The sequence below is a fragment of the Neofelis nebulosa genome, chromosome 2 (assembly GCF_028018385.1).
Source record: "Neofelis nebulosa isolate mNeoNeb1 chromosome 2, mNeoNeb1.pri, whole genome shotgun sequence".
In the NCBI taxonomy this organism is placed as follows: Eukaryota; Metazoa; Chordata; class Mammalia; order Carnivora; family Felidae; genus Neofelis; species Neofelis nebulosa.
The window spans coordinates 25,187,818-25,205,849 of NC_080783.1; the positions used below are offsets into that span (position 1 = coordinate 25,187,818).

The window sequence follows — 18,032 nt, forward strand, 5'->3', positions numbered from 1 at the left end:
TGTATTCTACATTTTTATGCTAGTCTGGTTAGTCTTCTTTATTTTTCTTCCCCCTGTATTTCAAACGAGGTAGCTTTAAATAAAGATTATCACTGGAGCTTAATTTTCTATGTAAAATTCTTTCAGATATGACATAGTTATATAAATACATCCTACAAAAAAGTAAATTGGGCATAGAATATGAATGCACACAAGATAATCTATGAAATATTCTCTTTAGTAAGGTCATATTAAATTATCTCCTTTAAATCTTTCTGAATTCACAATTATTTAGTTTCATAAAATTTCTAAAAATATTGTCTTTAATTCTACTTTGTGTGAAAAGTTTTAGTTTAGGACTTTATACTTTGAAAGATGATGTCATTAAGGGGCGCCTGGGTGGCGCAGTCGGTTAAGCGTCTGACTTCAGCCAGGTCACGATCTCATGGTCCGTGAGTTCGAGCCCCGCGTCAGGCTCTGGGCTGATGGCTCAGGGCCTGGAGCCTGTTTCCGATTCTGTGTCTCCCTCTCTCTCTGTCCCTCCCCCGTTCATGCTCTGTCTCTCTCTGTCCCACAAATAAATAAACGTTGAAAAAAAAAAAAATTTAAAAAAAATAAAAAAAAAGAAAGATGATGTCATTAAAATTGAACATATTTTTTGTAAGAGGTTGGATAAAAATAAAAGTTCTTCTACATACAATATGTTATTACTTGCTTTCTCAATACATTTCTATAATTAATGTAAATAAAATTAATATTCCAAACTCCCAAATAAAATCACCTCCCTCCTTTTCCACTATTTTTTCTTTTTCACTATTTTCAATAAAAGCAATCTGATAGATATGTCTAAAGATGGATATATTATTTCATATTAAAAAGGATATTTTTTAATTTTTTTATTATTTTTTTTTTATTTTGAGAGAGAGGTAGTGCAAGTCGGGGAGGGGCAAAGAGAAAGGGAAAGAAAGAATCCCAAGCAGGCTGTGGAGCTCAAATTCATGAAACGCAAGATCATGACCTGAGCCAAAACCAGGAGTTGGACACTTAACCTACTGAGCCACCCAGGCACCCCAGAGGATGATTTTTTAGAATGTATGCCTTAAGAAGATACCTCAATCTTCTTGTACTATTGAGGGGTGTGCAATTTAATTCATTAAGTTTGCCTACAGAAAGGATTTGTGATAAAGCTATATTTAACCATATGTTTTAATTTTGAATTCATTTCTTTTCTACCATATGAGCTTTACTTCATTTGCCTTTAAAATTAACAGGATATTAAAGTTAATGTTAAAATAAACTTTCATTGATTTGACTTCACTAATTTGAATGCTTTGTTCTTTTGCTCTCTTTGTATTGATTGTTCAACAGCAATAGGTAAAAACAAAACAAAACAAAACAAAACAAAAACAGCATTATAAGGATATTGCAGATTTGGCTAAGAGACCGAAATGCCCTACACATTTAAATTATCCATTTTCATATTTTCAGAAATGCAGTTGCAAAGCACATAAAGACAGATTTTACTCAGGCTATGATTTTGGGTAAGGTAATTAAAAATCATTGTGCCCTATTCATTAAAACAGAACTTCCAAGGACTAAACATAGATAATGTTCCCATAGTACTTGAAAATATTAAAGTTGCCTTTCTTTCTTTTTATTTTAATTCAGTCTTTTTACTCATTTGAAGGGCTTTTCCTTAAGTAGGCTGAATTCTTGAAGTTTTATCGTGCTGCCTTTTCCTATGTGTCTACTTTCAACAGAGCCAAAAGGAATGCACCTCCAATGATGAGGTTGGGATATAATCCAAATATCTAACAGAGTAAAGATTTTTTTTTCAATGCATAATTTTTCATGTAGAAAAGAAACCTTAAAAGCATAATTTTACCTTTCAACTCAATAAAATATTTTCAGAAAGGACTTCAGGGAAATTACTTTCAGTTCTTAATCATACTTAGAAGTAGATTATATAATTTAGAGTTGTACCTCCTCTCTGCTTAAACTTTATTTTTCCCTTTAAATCTCTCCACCTTTTCTTCTATTGTGGAAGAATAAAAGGTTTAAAAGCAGGATCTCAACCCAGCAGTTAATGAGTTGGAATCCTAGTTCTCTAGAACTCTCACCAGTTATTTAGCTCTCTAAACTTCTGTAAAATAAGACTAGTAATAATTACCCGGTAGGACTTCTGTAAGGATTAAGAGAAATATTGCATTATAAAGATGTTCAGGTAATGGTAGCATTTACCAAGAGGCGCTAGAGTGAAGTGGTTAACCATGGGCTTTGGAGCCTGTTATGCAGGCATTTGAATCCGAGCTTGACCCCTATTGTGTGAAGTATTCAGCACCTTCCTTAATCATTTTGTGTCTCATTTGTTATGCCATTGGGGCATAAAGTCCCACCCAGAAAAAGAAAATTCTGAATGTAAGGATGTTAAGTAATTTTATGGATGTCCAGAACATTCTAAAAGGCATCTGAAACTCATATAAGTTGAAACTAATTTTTTTAAATGAAAAATAATAAATAAATAAATAAATAAATAGATAAATAAGCTTTTAAAAATAAGCAAACACAAACCCACATATTCTAATTTTGCCTAATAATACTGCCCCTGTTCTAGCTCTCTCAGAAGTGTATTTATTTATGAGAGCAAACAGAAAAGATAGTTAAGCAGGATAGAAGAAATTTGGTGGCCAGAGAACTTTTCCTGTTTTCCTAATAATAATGATGCATCAATTGAACAGTTGCTCTACAACAGACCCTATGGTGAGCATTTACGTAAGTGAACTCTTTCTCCTTACACTTGCCCTAGCAGAGAGGTATTATTAATATCTATTTTATAGATAAAGGACTAAGGCTTAGAGAGAATAAGTGATGTGACTGAATGCCTACAGGTAACTTTGGTGGAGACATGGTTATCCTGTCTCACACAATAGCCTGTGCAGAATTTATGTACTAGAAGTCTTCTCTTCTTGAATGTTGGTAGTTGACTGACCCTTCTGACGTTGTGAGGCATATTGACACTTGAATCATTTCTTTATGTCCAGCCTCAAAGAGCAGCCAAGTATCTGAAATAAATTTTTAATCATATTTATTAACCCAAGAAAATGGAATAGAAATACGTCTAGAATAAAAGTGCTTCTTGGGGTGCCTGGGTGGCTCAGTCGGTTGAGCGTCTGACTTTGTCTCAGGTCATGATCTCACGGTCCATGAGTTCGAGCCCCATGTCGGGCTCTGTGCTGACAGCTCGGAGCCTGGAGCCTGCTTCGGATTCTGTGTCTCCCTATCTGTCCCTTCACCACTCATACTCTGCCTCTGTCTCTGTCTCTCTCTCTCTTTCAAAAATAAATAAACATTAGAAAGAAGAAATTTAGAATAAAAGTGCATCTGAACCTAGAAGACATGATAATAAAGTTACACAACTATACCAAGGCTAGCAGATCCTATTCTGACATCGAATGTCACGATGTGAAACTAATATTTATAATGGGGAAAAATGAGAGTGGTTCTAGGAATCATAGGATATAATGATTCATTAGAAATGATATACATACTTTCTGCAGAAATTTTTGGGTTTTTTTTCCCTCAGATATTTTAAATATCTACCTTTAACTCTTAAAATCTCTGAGCAAATATAGTATTTGATTACATTTTGTCTTTCTTCCAGAGTAATGGCCTTTGTTTCCTTATATAAAGCAGCGATATTATTATAGTAATGCTTGTTACGCATCTAATTTTTATTATGCATTTTATTGATTTGATTTTAAAAATTTAATAAATTTAAACAGAACTGTGGAGCAGTCCCACCTCCCTGCTCAACCCTGAGCCACACAGATGTGTTTAGTTGCGTTCTGTGTTTCCTAATTAATCCATCCTGCTGCAGTAAAAATGTCAGACCCTTGCAATTGAAGAGGAGGGCTCAGTTTACATGCCTCTGTCCTTTGGCATTTACTCTCATTTCTTTGCAGCACAGTAGTAGTGGCAATGAATGGAAAGGTCACCAGGAAATGGCCAGCAGAGACATTGCAACCTGTGATCTATGCGCCACCCTGAATTAAACAGAGGGAAATCTAACAGCTCTAAATGTTGTCACAGAATGTAGTTACCGACATGACAAGAAATGACTCAAAGGGTTAACTCAACTAGGTATCCAGGATTACTCAGTCTGGGAAAAATAGTAGTTACAGAATTTATGTTCTTGTTCTCGGGAACAATCTGTCTTATGAAATACAGATAGCCCCATTTTTTATTAACCAAATTTGAAGTACATGTAATAATATTTTAGTTCAATGTATCTAGTTCTAAAATTACTACACTATGCACCAAACTTCACGTATGAAGATTTCATGTGATTCTCAGACGTTTTCACTTGGTCTTCTCACCTACCAAAAGATCCAGGCTTCAACCAATGTGTATATATTTGTAAATGCTTTGGATAAAGGAGGTTCCTGATGTACATTAATAAATTAATTTGAAATAGTTACCATTTTTTGAGTACCAGATGCTTTATATACATAATTGTAATTCTCAATGTAACCAAGCAAAGTAAATATTATTGTTCCTATTTTATAGATAGTAGAAAAGAAACTGTAACATGTCTGAAATCACACAGGTAAAAAAAAATAACAAAGATGTGCTTAAAAAATTAACTAATCTATAAATAAATTGCGGCATATTCATATAATGAAACAGTAGACAATAAAAATGAACAAATTACTAGTACAGGCAACAGCATAAATAATCTCAAAAACATTATTTTGAATAAAAGAAGGCAAGAAAAAATATGTAGTGCATGATTCCACTTGTATAAGCTTAATACACAGGCAAAAGTAATCTATGGTGATGGAAGTCAGAACAGTGGCTTTGGGGGCTTGATTGGGAAGAAGTAAGGGAAAATTTTTGAAGTGGCAGCAATTTTCTGTGTCCTTATCTGGGTTGCGGTTACATGGATATAGATGTACAAACACTGTATGCATGCATATGTAAAACAGAGAGCTTAAGATTCATGTAGTTGACTGCATGTAATGTATAATAATTTAAAACTTCATACAAACTAATCTAAGTACAAAGATATTTCTGTGTTTTGCCATGCTATTTGATATTTCACATTTTGAAACCAATGCTTTATAAAATGATACTCCTCTTCAATCATTTTTTCCTAATTTTCTCCAGATTAAAACTCTATTTTAAAAAATCGACTTAATTTGATTTAGACATAAATGTGAGTTTTTAAAGTGTTATAGTATCAGCTTCTGGGAAATCTTATTTTGTGACTTATTTACTTTCTTATTTTGTAAAATGATGTTTTTATTTATTATTTTTAACATCACTTTAACAAATAGACCTTTTAGCAAGGACACCCAGGTCTCCAAGCTATGTATTTGATATTTTTAGTATTTTAATATAGCCTTTAAAAAATCCTGATGTTTGAAATAATATTATAATCATTTTACAAGATTAAGTCATTCTTCTTTCTCTTGCTTTACCTTTTATTTCAAGTCTTAGCTTGCCAGCAACAAATATACATAACAATATTATTTGTCATTACTGTCATCTGGACAATTATACTTTTCTGAAATACTCTAAAGAAGTAGTGAGGAAATCACACATTGTGAGAAGAATTATTAAAACTATACAAACTAATATTGTAGGTGAGATATTTGAAAGTGACCTTGCAGCATATCGCAGGCTTATTGTATTAAAGCCTATAAATAAAAGGGACAAATCATTTCTGGGTACTAATATGACTTTCCCTCTTATTGGTAATGAAAACATTGAACTCTACTGATTTGTTCTACTGAAGCTATTGCATTTTCTGGAAACTTGGAGCAGTTATTTAAGAGGATTGTTGTCTGTAATGAGGGTTTTCTAGTAAATAGAGGAATAAAAATATTTGATCTTTATGTAAAGATCAAAAGATAATGAATTTCTCAGTCTTTTTATATACCTTTGATTATGTTCATCTTTATCAGAGAGATATTTACTTTGAATTTTTCATTTATCTTTCAGAATTCATACTTTTTTCTTTGTTTACATAATTATTGGTATAGTTTTAATATATTTTCGAATATATCTTAAAGTATTATTTTCAAAACACTGAGTCACATTCCCCAACAAAAAGCCAAATGGTTAGGAGGGGAGCATCTGGTATGTTAATTTACTCAGTTGTTTGTTAATAACCTCAAATAGAGATCAGGTTTTCCACAGTGCTTTGTGGAAACACAAAGTGTTTCACATTTGTGAAAGTGTTTCACTTACACACAGTAAGTGTTTCACCATTGAAAGACCCTTCCTCAAGTAAACAACAACCTCTTACATGAAAACCACACTTTAAAAATAATATTTGAGACTAAATTAATAATTGGGGAAGTGAAAATTAAAGTGATACCACATCACACCAATCAGAATGACTACCATGGCGGGTGTGGGGGGTGGTGGTGGGGAACAAGAAAAAAGAAAGAAAAGAAATAGGGGTTGACAAGATTAAGAAGCAAGTAGATTGCTCAAACACTACTGATGGGAATATAAATTGGTAAAAAGTACTTTGGAAAACTGATTGTCACTATGGTCCAACAATTACATTTCTAAGTATGTATGCAGTATAAATGTGTACATATGATTACCAAAAGTCATATTCTAGGATGTTAATAGTAGCACTATTCGTAATAGCCCAAATGTGGAAGGTATTCAAAGGTCCATCAGTGTAGAATGGACAAAGCATTCAGTACCGAATAGCAATGAAAATGAACAATGTGGATGAATTTTGTAAACATAGTGCTGAGCAAAGTAGAGCCAGATAAGAAAGAAAGATAAAGATTCCTAGAGGGAGTGATGTGAGGAAGAAAGTGTAAGGAAGGATTCTATGATGATGGAATATTCTATTTCTTGATCTGGGCGCTGGCTACATAAGTATGTTCCGTTTGTAAAAATGCATTGTATATGATATATGTACATCTGTGTACATATGTTATACTTCAGTGATAAAGTTTGAAAAAAAATATTTGTTGAAGTTACAAGATTTATGATTTATAAGTATCCAGAAGATGCAGGGAGCTTTCTTTTGAGTCAGTATGACAGAAACTGCTTGTTGTGTCCCAACATCCATTACCACCGACTCGCTTTTAAACAATATATGAAGTTTAGCTAATCACATGACCACTCATGAATAAATTCACGTACCTAACAGCTCGGCCCAAGGAAGGTACGGAATTAGTCCTTGTTCAGTGACTGTTTGCACGGACCTTCCTTAAGAGACAACATGTGTTCTTCCTCTATTCTTCATGCTTTCCTTCATCTTTTGCATGGGAGTTACCAGGTAGAAATGCCTCTTTTATTAAAGATTGTGGAGCAATAAGATGGAATGGATTCTGGGACCCTGATGACTGTGAATTATCCATAATAGCTTTGAATCACCAAGACAGACTTTTATATGAACTGAAAATAAATAAGTAAATAGTGTTATGTTATATTTTAAAGACATTAGAGATTTAAATAAATAAATAAATCTCTATCTTCTTTAAAATATAATACTAAGTAATACAAAGTTAATATGAATACATAGAAAAAGAACTACTCTTGTTTATACCAATAAGTAAACAACTACTTAAGTAATTACTAATTATATAGTATAATCAACAACTGTGTGACTGATATTGTGAGTACAATATTTCCATTACTTCCATTATAGAGTTGAGCAAACTGAGTTTCATAAAGGCCTTCAAGGTCATACATCTTGCAAACAGAAAACTAGATTTTGAACTTAGTTTTACCCAGTTATCTAGATTCAGTGTTATTGCCTTTGCACTCAAAGCCCTGAAAGTGGAAGATAGATTTATCTATCATCTACCTATCTACCCAGCCACCTACCTATAGCATATGTATCTATCTTATCTGACCAGCCACTTACTTATATAGTATATGTATCTACCTACCTGTAGTATAGAATGTATTATGACTCTAATATGCAAGATGAATTTGTGGGGAGGGTGATCTAGAAGGAAAAAGTTTAATCTGGTATGAGGTGGTAGAATCTGAATGAAGGAATAGCAGTGGATGTAAAAAGAATGGGATAAATCAAGAGACATTATGAGAAATTTTACATAGAATATCATGACCAGTTAAATATAGAGTTGAATGAATTAATGACAAGTGTCAAGTTTGGAGTCTAATTGACTTTTACAGCATGCTATTCTGATTTTAACTGAAATAAGGAACAGGGGGAGTACAAGTTTGGGAGAAATTATTAGAGGAAAAATATTAAACATGTTGGCACATACAACAGAATTATGTAATGAAGTTAGAGAACAATTTGAGAAGCAAATCTCTTATTCGTAATTCAAAGACAGTTACAAGACAAAATTTATTTTTAAAATTTTCCAGAGAACTCCAGTGAGTTTAAGTGGATTACTACTTCCCTGATAGGAAGAATTAATACATTAAAATTACACTAATTTTATTCAACATTTTATGTGACTTCTAATGTGAGCATTATCTAGTACATGAGGAGGAAATATCACTTATATTATGCCACCAAGTCAGCAGCTAACAACTTTTTACAAATGTCAGTCATGTTCTCAAGATGTTGTGATTGTTATTATAATTATCAAAAACATTTGAATTTCTATTTCTTTTTTGGCACTAATGCCACAGAAAGATGTATGTCACGGTTCTTATCCTCTAGAGGTTTACAATAGGGGAGATAAGACAAGTACACAAAAGAATAAAGAAGGTGGGGAGTATTTGCTCTGTTAAGTGAGTGGTTCAGATAATCAGTGTTATAAGTAGTTAACCTCCAAAAACTAGACAGTCATAGTGGACTTCTCAGAGGAGTTAGGACTTGAGCTGAAACATAATGAAAGCTACAAATTATACACTGAAACATTTTGGAGAGCATTACTGAGCTCCATTCAATTGGAATCAAGATATTTTTGCTATTATTTTCTATTTTAAGCTGATTTTCAGCCAATGAATCTAATCATTTCCTTTTGAAATTGCCTTGCTTGGGTCGAAAAACTGTCCACTGTTACTTCCTAGCATTCATTCAGAATCCGCATCCATGAGCTTTTGACTCTGATCATTGAGCTGAAATACAGAAGGTTACATCACTCATTTACATTATCACCCTCTCCCCACTCCCAATACAAATGTGACATTTCAATTTTGCACACTTCAACTCTCCTTAAATCATCTGTGTAAAAACTTCAAAGCTTGATTGATGATGAATGAGCCATTGTCTCCTCAAGCACCCGCTTCTCATTAGCCTTTAGAGTCTCAGCTTATTAATAATGAACCTTGAGGGCTGACCCAGTGGGGTAGCAGCAATTCATTGTGCTCCCAGCTGAAAGGTCTGGGTTTGAGAAAGATATGGGAATCTTTGGAGCAAGTCCATTCCAGAGATGATGTATTAAGTATCACAGGTGGATGATGTGAGCTATATTACTTTTGTATCATTATCTGCCAACAGACTTGTGTGGCGTAAGGTGATGACAGTGAGAAAGATACATTGCTTTATGTCTGAAAAACCCAATGACTTCTTCCTATAGCTTCATCTTGGAAAATGGACTTTTGCCACTTTGGATTTTGATTTCATGATTGTGACCTTTGGTTTGGATAGGCAATATAAGTCTGATATATGGATTATTCAGACATTCCCATGGTAATTAGACAAGTGCATTATCTCTAATCTTTATTTATTCTGATTATCATTTTAATTCTAAGGTTGACCTGTATCTGTGCCCATGCAAAATAAGGCATTTAGATGTATAATCAGGGATTGAGGTTAAATATTTCCTTCTTGTTTATTTGACTTTCTTATACTATTATCTTTGGAAGCTTTGTGAGTAGAAGTAAAATGTTTACTGTTGATACCAATCATGTAGACTATAGTGGAATATGGCAAATTGAATTTAAAATTATCATCTTTATTTTGTAAAAAAAAAAAAAGAGAAAGACATTCAATCTTATTTATTTTATGAAATAGTTGCAAATTGTGCATGAGGTCAAAGCAATTTTGTCGACTTCTTAAACTAAGTAAGGAGGTCATATTAATCTGTATTTTCAGCAGGGATGCTACATCACAATTAGGCTATTCCAAAAGAGGCAAGGGGAATAAAGCCATGATTTGGTATTTTATCACATTTTCTTTTGAGAGAATATATTTGCAAAATGTCAACGATTGTCTTAATGGTTACTCATCCTCAAATTCACTATAATAACTAGCATTTGAAAAGAAATGAAGAATGTGAAAAACTTATTTAAATAACACAAACATTTCCTTCTTCATTAGACTCATGCAAATGGGAAATCAAGGGAAGTAATGGTCAGTCAAATGGACAATCTTTATGGATTGGAAAGCTAAGACGCAAGTACTTTATGTCCTTTGTAAAATGTCATATTGGCACTTTACACCTTTCTAAAAAAGAATTTAAGGAACCATATGAGGTAGATTTACAGTTCAATATAAAAACATGCTTTTAGACTTTGTGTAACATATGGCTAGATAATTTGCACAGGTTTCAGGAAATTTGGTGTGTCCAGGATAGCTCAAAACCATCATTTTTTACTTGATAAATGATAATAGAATTTGATGCACAGAACAGGTTTAGAGATACCAATGAATGTAACTAACTGTGATTTAAAATATCAAACATACTACTTGCATAATTTTTTACATTATAAATTATAAACATTTTATATAATAAAAGCTATTTATCTTTTAACCTACAAAAACTCTACCTTCACATTTATATTTTTAATTTTCCCTATATTCAAGATACTATATATTTATTGGCCTACTCAAATATGGTTTTCTATAATCAAGATATTATATCTTATTTCATGAAGCAAATATTTATCATGTATCTGCTTTTTGCTCGACACTGGGGATACAGTTTAGACCAAAACAGAAATGACCTCTGAAAATGTAGAACCAGTTCAGATAACCTGTAGTGTTTATGGGAAAAAAAAATAACTTCCATTTTTACTTTGATCTGATCAGAATATAATTTAAAATTAAGAGCTACAACAGAAGTTCATTGATCAATGTTGGTAGCAAATTCCACGTAACTTTTATCTTTTAAGTTCAATTTAACAAATATTTGTTGATTAGCTATTGCTTCAGGTTTGATATATATAGATACAGCACTGAAAAATATCCCTTGCCTTCATGGAGTTTAGTCTAATATTTCAAATATAAATTATGTACTATATATGTTAAATTCAACATATTGGAGAGTAATGTGGATTACAATTTACTTATTCTATTTGCAAAAGGATTCAATTTTTTTTTACTTGACTTGCATGCATTAATCTAGTAGGAAATGTTTGAGACACAAAACTGTTTAAGTGTTTACATGAATTTTTAAATAATTAAATGATACTTTTTCATAGAATATCAATTTCATATGTTATGATACTCAATTGTGGCAGTTATTAAAAAGACACAGTTCTGTTTTGTAAACTTGCTGGCTATGATTTAAAAAAAAAATTATACCAGTTTTTTTTCTATCAATTATTGCAATGACCAAGAATCTATTTGTGTTTTTTCTGAATTTTCTGTGATATATTTCCTACCATGGAAGTCAAATACAATGGAATGAGATTTACCTTGAGCTCATTTATTTATTCAACATTATTTGTGTCTTTTCACTTTTCTAGGCTTTGTGCATCTTTATTTGAAAATTATACATTTGCACAACATTTTCTATCTTACTTAGAATTCCTCTTTTTTGTCATGGTTTAAAATTTTAATAATCACTTTGTTGCATTATTTATTAAATGTTTATTTATTTATTTATTTGAGAGAGAGAGAGAGAGGGACTGTGTGTGTGTGTGTGTGTGTGTGTGAGAGAGAGAGAGAGAGTGGGGGAGGTGCAGAGAGAGAGGGAGATACAGAATCTGAAGCAGGTCCAGACTCAAAAACTCGCAGGTTCCAAGCTGTCAGCACAGAGCCCGACATGGGGCTTGAACTCACTAACCAGTGAGATCATGACCTGAGCTGAAGTCAGACACTTAGCTGGCTGAGCAACCCAGGCACCCCTTACTTTATTCCCTTCTAACGGAAGGGAAGTTTTTGGTGTCACACAGATGGTACCGTACAATAAGCCTTTCATGGAAATTGTATACAACTCTGCTGTTCTTGTATGTTGGCAAAGAAATCTAAAGTATAATCAGACATTCTTCTGGTATCTTCCTGGATAAATGTCTTACCAAGCTTTGTTTTTCTAATCCTTGTCCCGCTTTCTAATCTAAAAATGCAGCTTATAGTCAACCAAGGCAAAAACATTAGGGATCCCTTTTGTCTAGTAAATAATCTGTATCCTTAACAACTTTCTTACAGGTCAGTATATTCCCCTAGCATCTTCTTAGTTCAGAAATAAATCCAATTTAATATTTCACAACAAAACACATTACATTAATGTTTAAAAAATTGTATAACATTATAAAATCAATGTAAACTATACCAATGAATAAGTACAATATTAACATTATTTCCTATCCTATATTTAGGTAACCGAATTGATCAAAAGAAAATATAAGATAAAGTATACATTAAAACTATGCTATAAATGTCAGTAAAATATACATTTTTCTGATTGTGGTGTTCGACACTCACCAACAGAATACAATCTAAGCCAAGCATGAAGGAAAATACTATTTTCAGGAAAAATACACACATACACGAACAGACTATATGTGCCTTATAAATACATCATTAAATACTAGAAATTTATAAATCTTCCTGACCAGAATTGTTACCAGATGGTTGGTTTTGAATTTAGGGTGTTATCCAAGTTGATCATGATTGTAGTCCTAGTTTGAGATTTCAACTTGAATTATTATTAAAGATTAATTAAAGATTAAACTTGAATTATTATTGCTTCCTTTCTAAATACTTTTCCAAGTAAAAACCAAGCTCTTGAGCGGAATATTTCTGAGAAACAAATGTCAACATTGGTAGCAGATTAATATTGTTGAAGAAGGGGATTTGATGAGATTATTATTCAGTATAATATAATCTGATTCTATTTGAATATTTTTAGATAGGAAGTTACAGATGGGTATTGTGTTCCTTCAGTATGAACTGTTTGAATTATAATGTGAATCCTGAAAAATATACTCTTTCTACAATATTTGAGCTATTATCTTTTCTCCTCACATTTCTTTTTAAAGTAGAACTTTTCCAAATGTAAACTGAAAAATAACCTTCATTTCCTGGATAGCAGTCAAAATCTTTCTTTGTCACCTAATGAAGAATTATTCCTAGAGCAGAAGAGCATCACCTAATGTCTCATGAGAAAGCTATTAGTATGAGATCGTCACATTTTATAGATAGAAACTTAATGCCAAACATTAATGTAGAAATCCATTTCACAATCTTCTGTACGTCTTACATCTCCCTTCTACTTTGATGAGGATTGTATGGTTAGGTCATGAAAAATAATGAACTGGGCTTTAGAAGTGGAGAGATGATCTAATTTCTTTTTGTTTCCTTTTTTTTCCTCACCTGAGAAAATGGAAGCGATAGTCAGTGAAAGGATTGATCATGAGAATAGGAGATTTTAAATGTGGAAAGCCTGGCAATGTCAAAATTAATTTGGTGCATTTTATACATGCAATAAGGCAATTGAGATGTGCTCACCCATCTCACTTCTACAAATACCCCTCTTATGGTGTCACGTGTTCCTTTCATTCTTTTATCACCCTCTTTGGCTTAACGTGACTCTTACAATTTTTGCTTGGGATACTGCACAAGAAAGATTTTTTTTCAAAGCCATTATGGAAAAAAGAGTGATTGCCTTCTCAATATTTATGTCCCTCTCCTTCCTCACTAATACTGCTTCTTGAAGTTTTGTTCAAGTAGCAATATGTCCACTCAACCTCTTGCAGTGGGAATGGTCAGGGGATATTGTTCTGACCAATAAAAAGCAGACATAATCCTTGGAGAGAGCATCTCGTCAAAAGAATGTCTCTTGCTTGCTCTTCTGTTTTCATCTTACCTTGAATTCAGATAGACACCTTTTTTTAATATTTATTTTTGAGAGAGAAAGAGAGTGAACGGGGGTGGAGGGGCAGAGAGACTGGGCACAGAGGATCTGAAGCAGGCTCTGCATTGACAACAGACAGCCCGACATGAGCCTTGGGCTAAGGGGCTATGAGATCATGACCTGAGTCCAAGTCAGAAGCTTAACTGACTGAGCCACCCAGGTGCCCACAGACATTTTTAGATACAGCAACCTTTTTGGGCTTGGGATGAATAAAAACCAGGACCCAAAGCAGATGTAGGTACTCTGGACACTACTACCTCCTATAGGTTTCTTATTATGTGAGAAAGTCATTCCCTATCTACATAAACTATTGTTAACTGTTTTTTGTTACTTGTATCAATGTTTAATGGACTCAAATATAATTTCTCTTAAGAGATAAGAGAGAAAGATGTGGTAAATATTGGGTAGGAAGATGTTATGTGTATTTCTAACCAACAATTTCTTCAAGTAAAAGAATGGTATTTCACAAAAAAAGACTAGCATTTGCATAGGGAATATCTACTTCTTTTTCCTTTTTTTTTTTCATTCAGGGGAAACAAGTTAGCTGATCAAAGCCACTGATAAATAGAGAATCAAGTAAAAATTGGTTTTAATGAATTTTATCCTATGGTCCTGTCATTGTTCCAGTGAACCATGGGGTTTTCATTATGTCTTGCTTTGTGTTCTTCTTAAAGAATAATTGGCAATTCTATTGATTCCATTTGAGAGGATCAAAGAACATTTTTATGATTGAGACATTAATTTTAGCTTTCATTTTGTTTTAATCACTTACCTACTGACTCGTCAATGTCACATTGACTGAAAGAATTTTTTCTTAAGAGAGACAGATGAGTTAAATGACCAAAAAAAGAGGATTAGTTAAATAAATATTATTTACTTTATGCTCTGGCATATTGTATTCTCATTAGAAATAATGTAGAATAATATTTAATTAGCATTAAATACTCATCACTTAATATTAGACAAAACTAGTATGTTTTGAAATATTGCATGCCATGTTATTCCAAGTTCAGAGGATTAAAAAAAGGAAAGAGACTGAGAGTATCTATACCAAACTATGAAGTGTTTCTCTGAGTATTTGTGTTATGGATGGTTGTTTTTCTCTGTATTTTCCTTTTTTTTTCTCCAATTTCTGCAATCAATTTATGTGACCCAGTAATGATCTTTAAAAAAAATATCTTGGCTATTAACAAGATAATTCTAATTTAACACTGAAAATCATTTAAGAATAAATAACTTTTATTGACTTTCTTTTCATCAACAAAAAGTTTGACGAGAAATATGTTTGTTTGTTTTAATACAGAAATCCTTAATGGTGGAGTCTATGTAGACCAGAACAAATTTCTTTGTTACACAGACACAATTCATTGGCAAGATATTGTTCGGAATCCGTGGCCTTCCAACTTGACTCTGGTGTCAACAAACGGTAGCTCAGGATGTGAGTAACATTATCCTTTTGAATGTCTCAAAATGTTCTTCTACTTCTTGTAAAAACAAACAGCTAATGTTTATCATGTCATTAATAATATTTTGAATTTTGATCGCATACACTGAAATGTTCAGTTATATATAATGGAACAATCTTTTGCTTCTAGTTAACTCTCTTTTCAGAGTGCTAACTTCCCTTTTATAAATTCTTCTCTTAACATGACTTATTTTGCTAGGTCTAAATACTTTACCATATTTGTAATGTCTAAGTATTCTAATGTCCAAATGTTTAAACATGCCCCATTGCCCATAAACGTAAGGCTGGTGTCGAACTCTGGCTTCAACTCTCTGTGTGAGTCATGTACCACAGAGAAAAATGTGGTAGAAGAAAAATATTACTTACTATTCACTATAATATGTTAAATTAAAAAACAACAACAAAACACTGATGAACATTTTAGAATTCCGAAGCCTCCATTTGCCCTTGAAACCTTCATGGTAATACTGTATAACAATTCCAAGCACCTTAAATAGAGTGGAGAAATACAGATTTCATAGAAGAGATATATGTTACATTCTGGTTTTAGTCATTAGCCTAATAAACTATCCAATTTCCCATTCGCAAAGTGCAGTGTTTCTATCACAGAGGATTTATCAGATTCAGAGTGTTTAATATGATTAAATGACAAGCAAGTAATATTTGAAATATATCATTAAAATCTTAGAAAATTATTCTGTCTAGAATCTGTTTCATTTTCATAAAGCAGGCTGTGTGGTCCCCACATTTATTACTACTGACATTTGTATGAGAACAGAATCTTTATCAAGTGTTAACCTGGGTTTTATATTTCTCATCTATTATTTTATATTTCCCGCCTGAAATCATAACTATCTTCACACTGTTCAATAATTATTTGCCATAGTACTGATTGTGTTATGACACTTTTGTAGAAAATCAAGCTCCGAGGGACAATTATTAAATTTCATGATTGTCCTAATAATATAATGGGGAAATAGGAATATATTTGATCCAAACTGACAGCTGTGTTTTTAATAATGGCTAAAACTTTTTTTAAAGTAGAGTAAAATAATTCTCTTGTCACTTTTGAGCAGAAATTTATATGAGATTTCATCTTTATAGTGTTCAAGTTGCCTACCTTGTACAATTACGTGTGAATAAAAAATTGAATCTATTCATACTAACAAGACAAATAATGTGCTTTAGAAATGGCTTCTGTTTTCAGTCTGCTCATACTATGGTACATTTTGTATATTTGGAGGGGGGCGAGAAGCATAATGGTTGGGGAAGAGGAAAGGCCTACTGACTCTTCGCTTATTAGAGTGGCCAGCCTATAATTGCATGTATGAGATCAGGAAAGAATGAAACCCAGGCAAGACAGAAGCCAAAGGGAAGCCTTACAGGATGCAGAACAGGAAAGGTCTGGGGGGTTCCTGCACTTTCACAGATGGCATATCTTTGTGCTATTGTTTGTGGGCAATTTTGGATGGTTGTGCCTGTAATTAGGCAACTGTAGCTGCATTTGTCTTGCATGCAAATAATTGCAGGTGCAAAAATTACAAATGCAGAGTAGAGTCATAACAAATGGTCCTTTACAATTAACCACCAAATGCTTGTTGAAGTTTTATTCTTTACATACTAGTTTTATTTGTTGATACATTAAATATATTGCATGACACCATAGCTGATAATTAGAACTGGCTAATCTTTGAATACTGGTTTCAACGTAGCCTGTTTTTTCCTCTACCTTCTCCCTATGGGTGATGACAGATACTCTCATGGTTTTAAATGCAAACTTCTGCACTGATGACTCCCAGAACTACATACCACCCAAGTTAAAAATCTGGTGGTCATCATGGACTTCGCCTGCTCATTGGTCATGGCATTGATTTAATCATTAAATCATACTGAATTTGTCTGTTTCTTGATTTTACGTATTTCTTATTGCCATTGCACTAGTTCAGACTTCATCCATTGTCTGAGTTACTGAAACAATCTGAATTCTTAATAAGTTTTGAGGCTACAAACCCTGTGTAGTCTGGTGAAATCAATAGCTCCCTTCTTACAATATGTTTAAACTAATAAATAGGCAAAGAATAAACATTATATATCATAAATGCATAAAACCAATATGTTTATAAAATACATTTTAAAATATTACATACAAGGGAAATGAATTATACTGAAACACATTTATCAACATACTTAAAAATAAATATGTGATATGGTAATATGCTTCTTCATTAGTACATTAAATAAAAAAAATTCTAACAGCAGGATTAACAGGCAATGTAGTTGTGAAGCAGTGATAGGCCTAAATATTACTTTAAAAAGGACAGTCACTTTCACAAGTGGTGTTGGAAAAATTGGATATTCCCATGTACAGTATTGAAGTAAGACTTTTACCTGACACTATATATAAGAAATTAACTCAAAATGAATTAAAGACCTAAACATAAGATAATAAACCATAAAAATCCTAGAAGAAAACATAGAGGAAAAGCTTCATGGCATTGAATTTGACAATGATTCTTACAGCTGCCACCAAAAGCAAAGACAACAAAAGC

At 32.7% G+C, this 18,032-nt stretch overlaps 1 protein-coding gene and 1 long non-coding RNA gene across 10 annotated transcripts in view; one reads left to right on the forward strand and one right to left on the reverse strand.

Moving 5' to 3' along the window:
- ERBB4 (erb-b2 receptor tyrosine kinase 4) overlaps positions 1-18,032 on the forward strand; it is a 1,148,410-nt gene that overhangs the window by 755,243 nt on the left and 375,135 nt on the right. For all 6 annotated transcript variants that reach the window (XM_058706132.1, XM_058706147.1, XM_058706154.1 and 3 more), the window contains exon 4: positions 15,322-15,456. In XM_058706132.1, coding sequence (XP_058562115.1) covers positions 15,322-15,456 — 135 coding nt within the window. The remainder of the gene's footprint in view (positions 1-15,321; positions 15,457-18,032) is intronic.
- Positions 1-18,032, reverse strand: part of LOC131498817 (uncharacterized) — a 48,264-nt gene that overhangs the window by 4,615 nt on the left and 25,617 nt on the right. For 2 of the 4 annotated variants that reach the window (XR_009255604.1, XR_009255606.1), the window contains one exon: positions 7,281-7,407. The exons of the other annotated variants lie outside the window; for them this stretch is intronic. This is a non-coding gene — a long non-coding RNA (uncharacterized LOC131498817). Of the gene's footprint in view, positions 1-7,280; positions 7,408-18,032 lie in introns of those variants that run through there. 4 annotated transcript variants of the gene reach the window in all.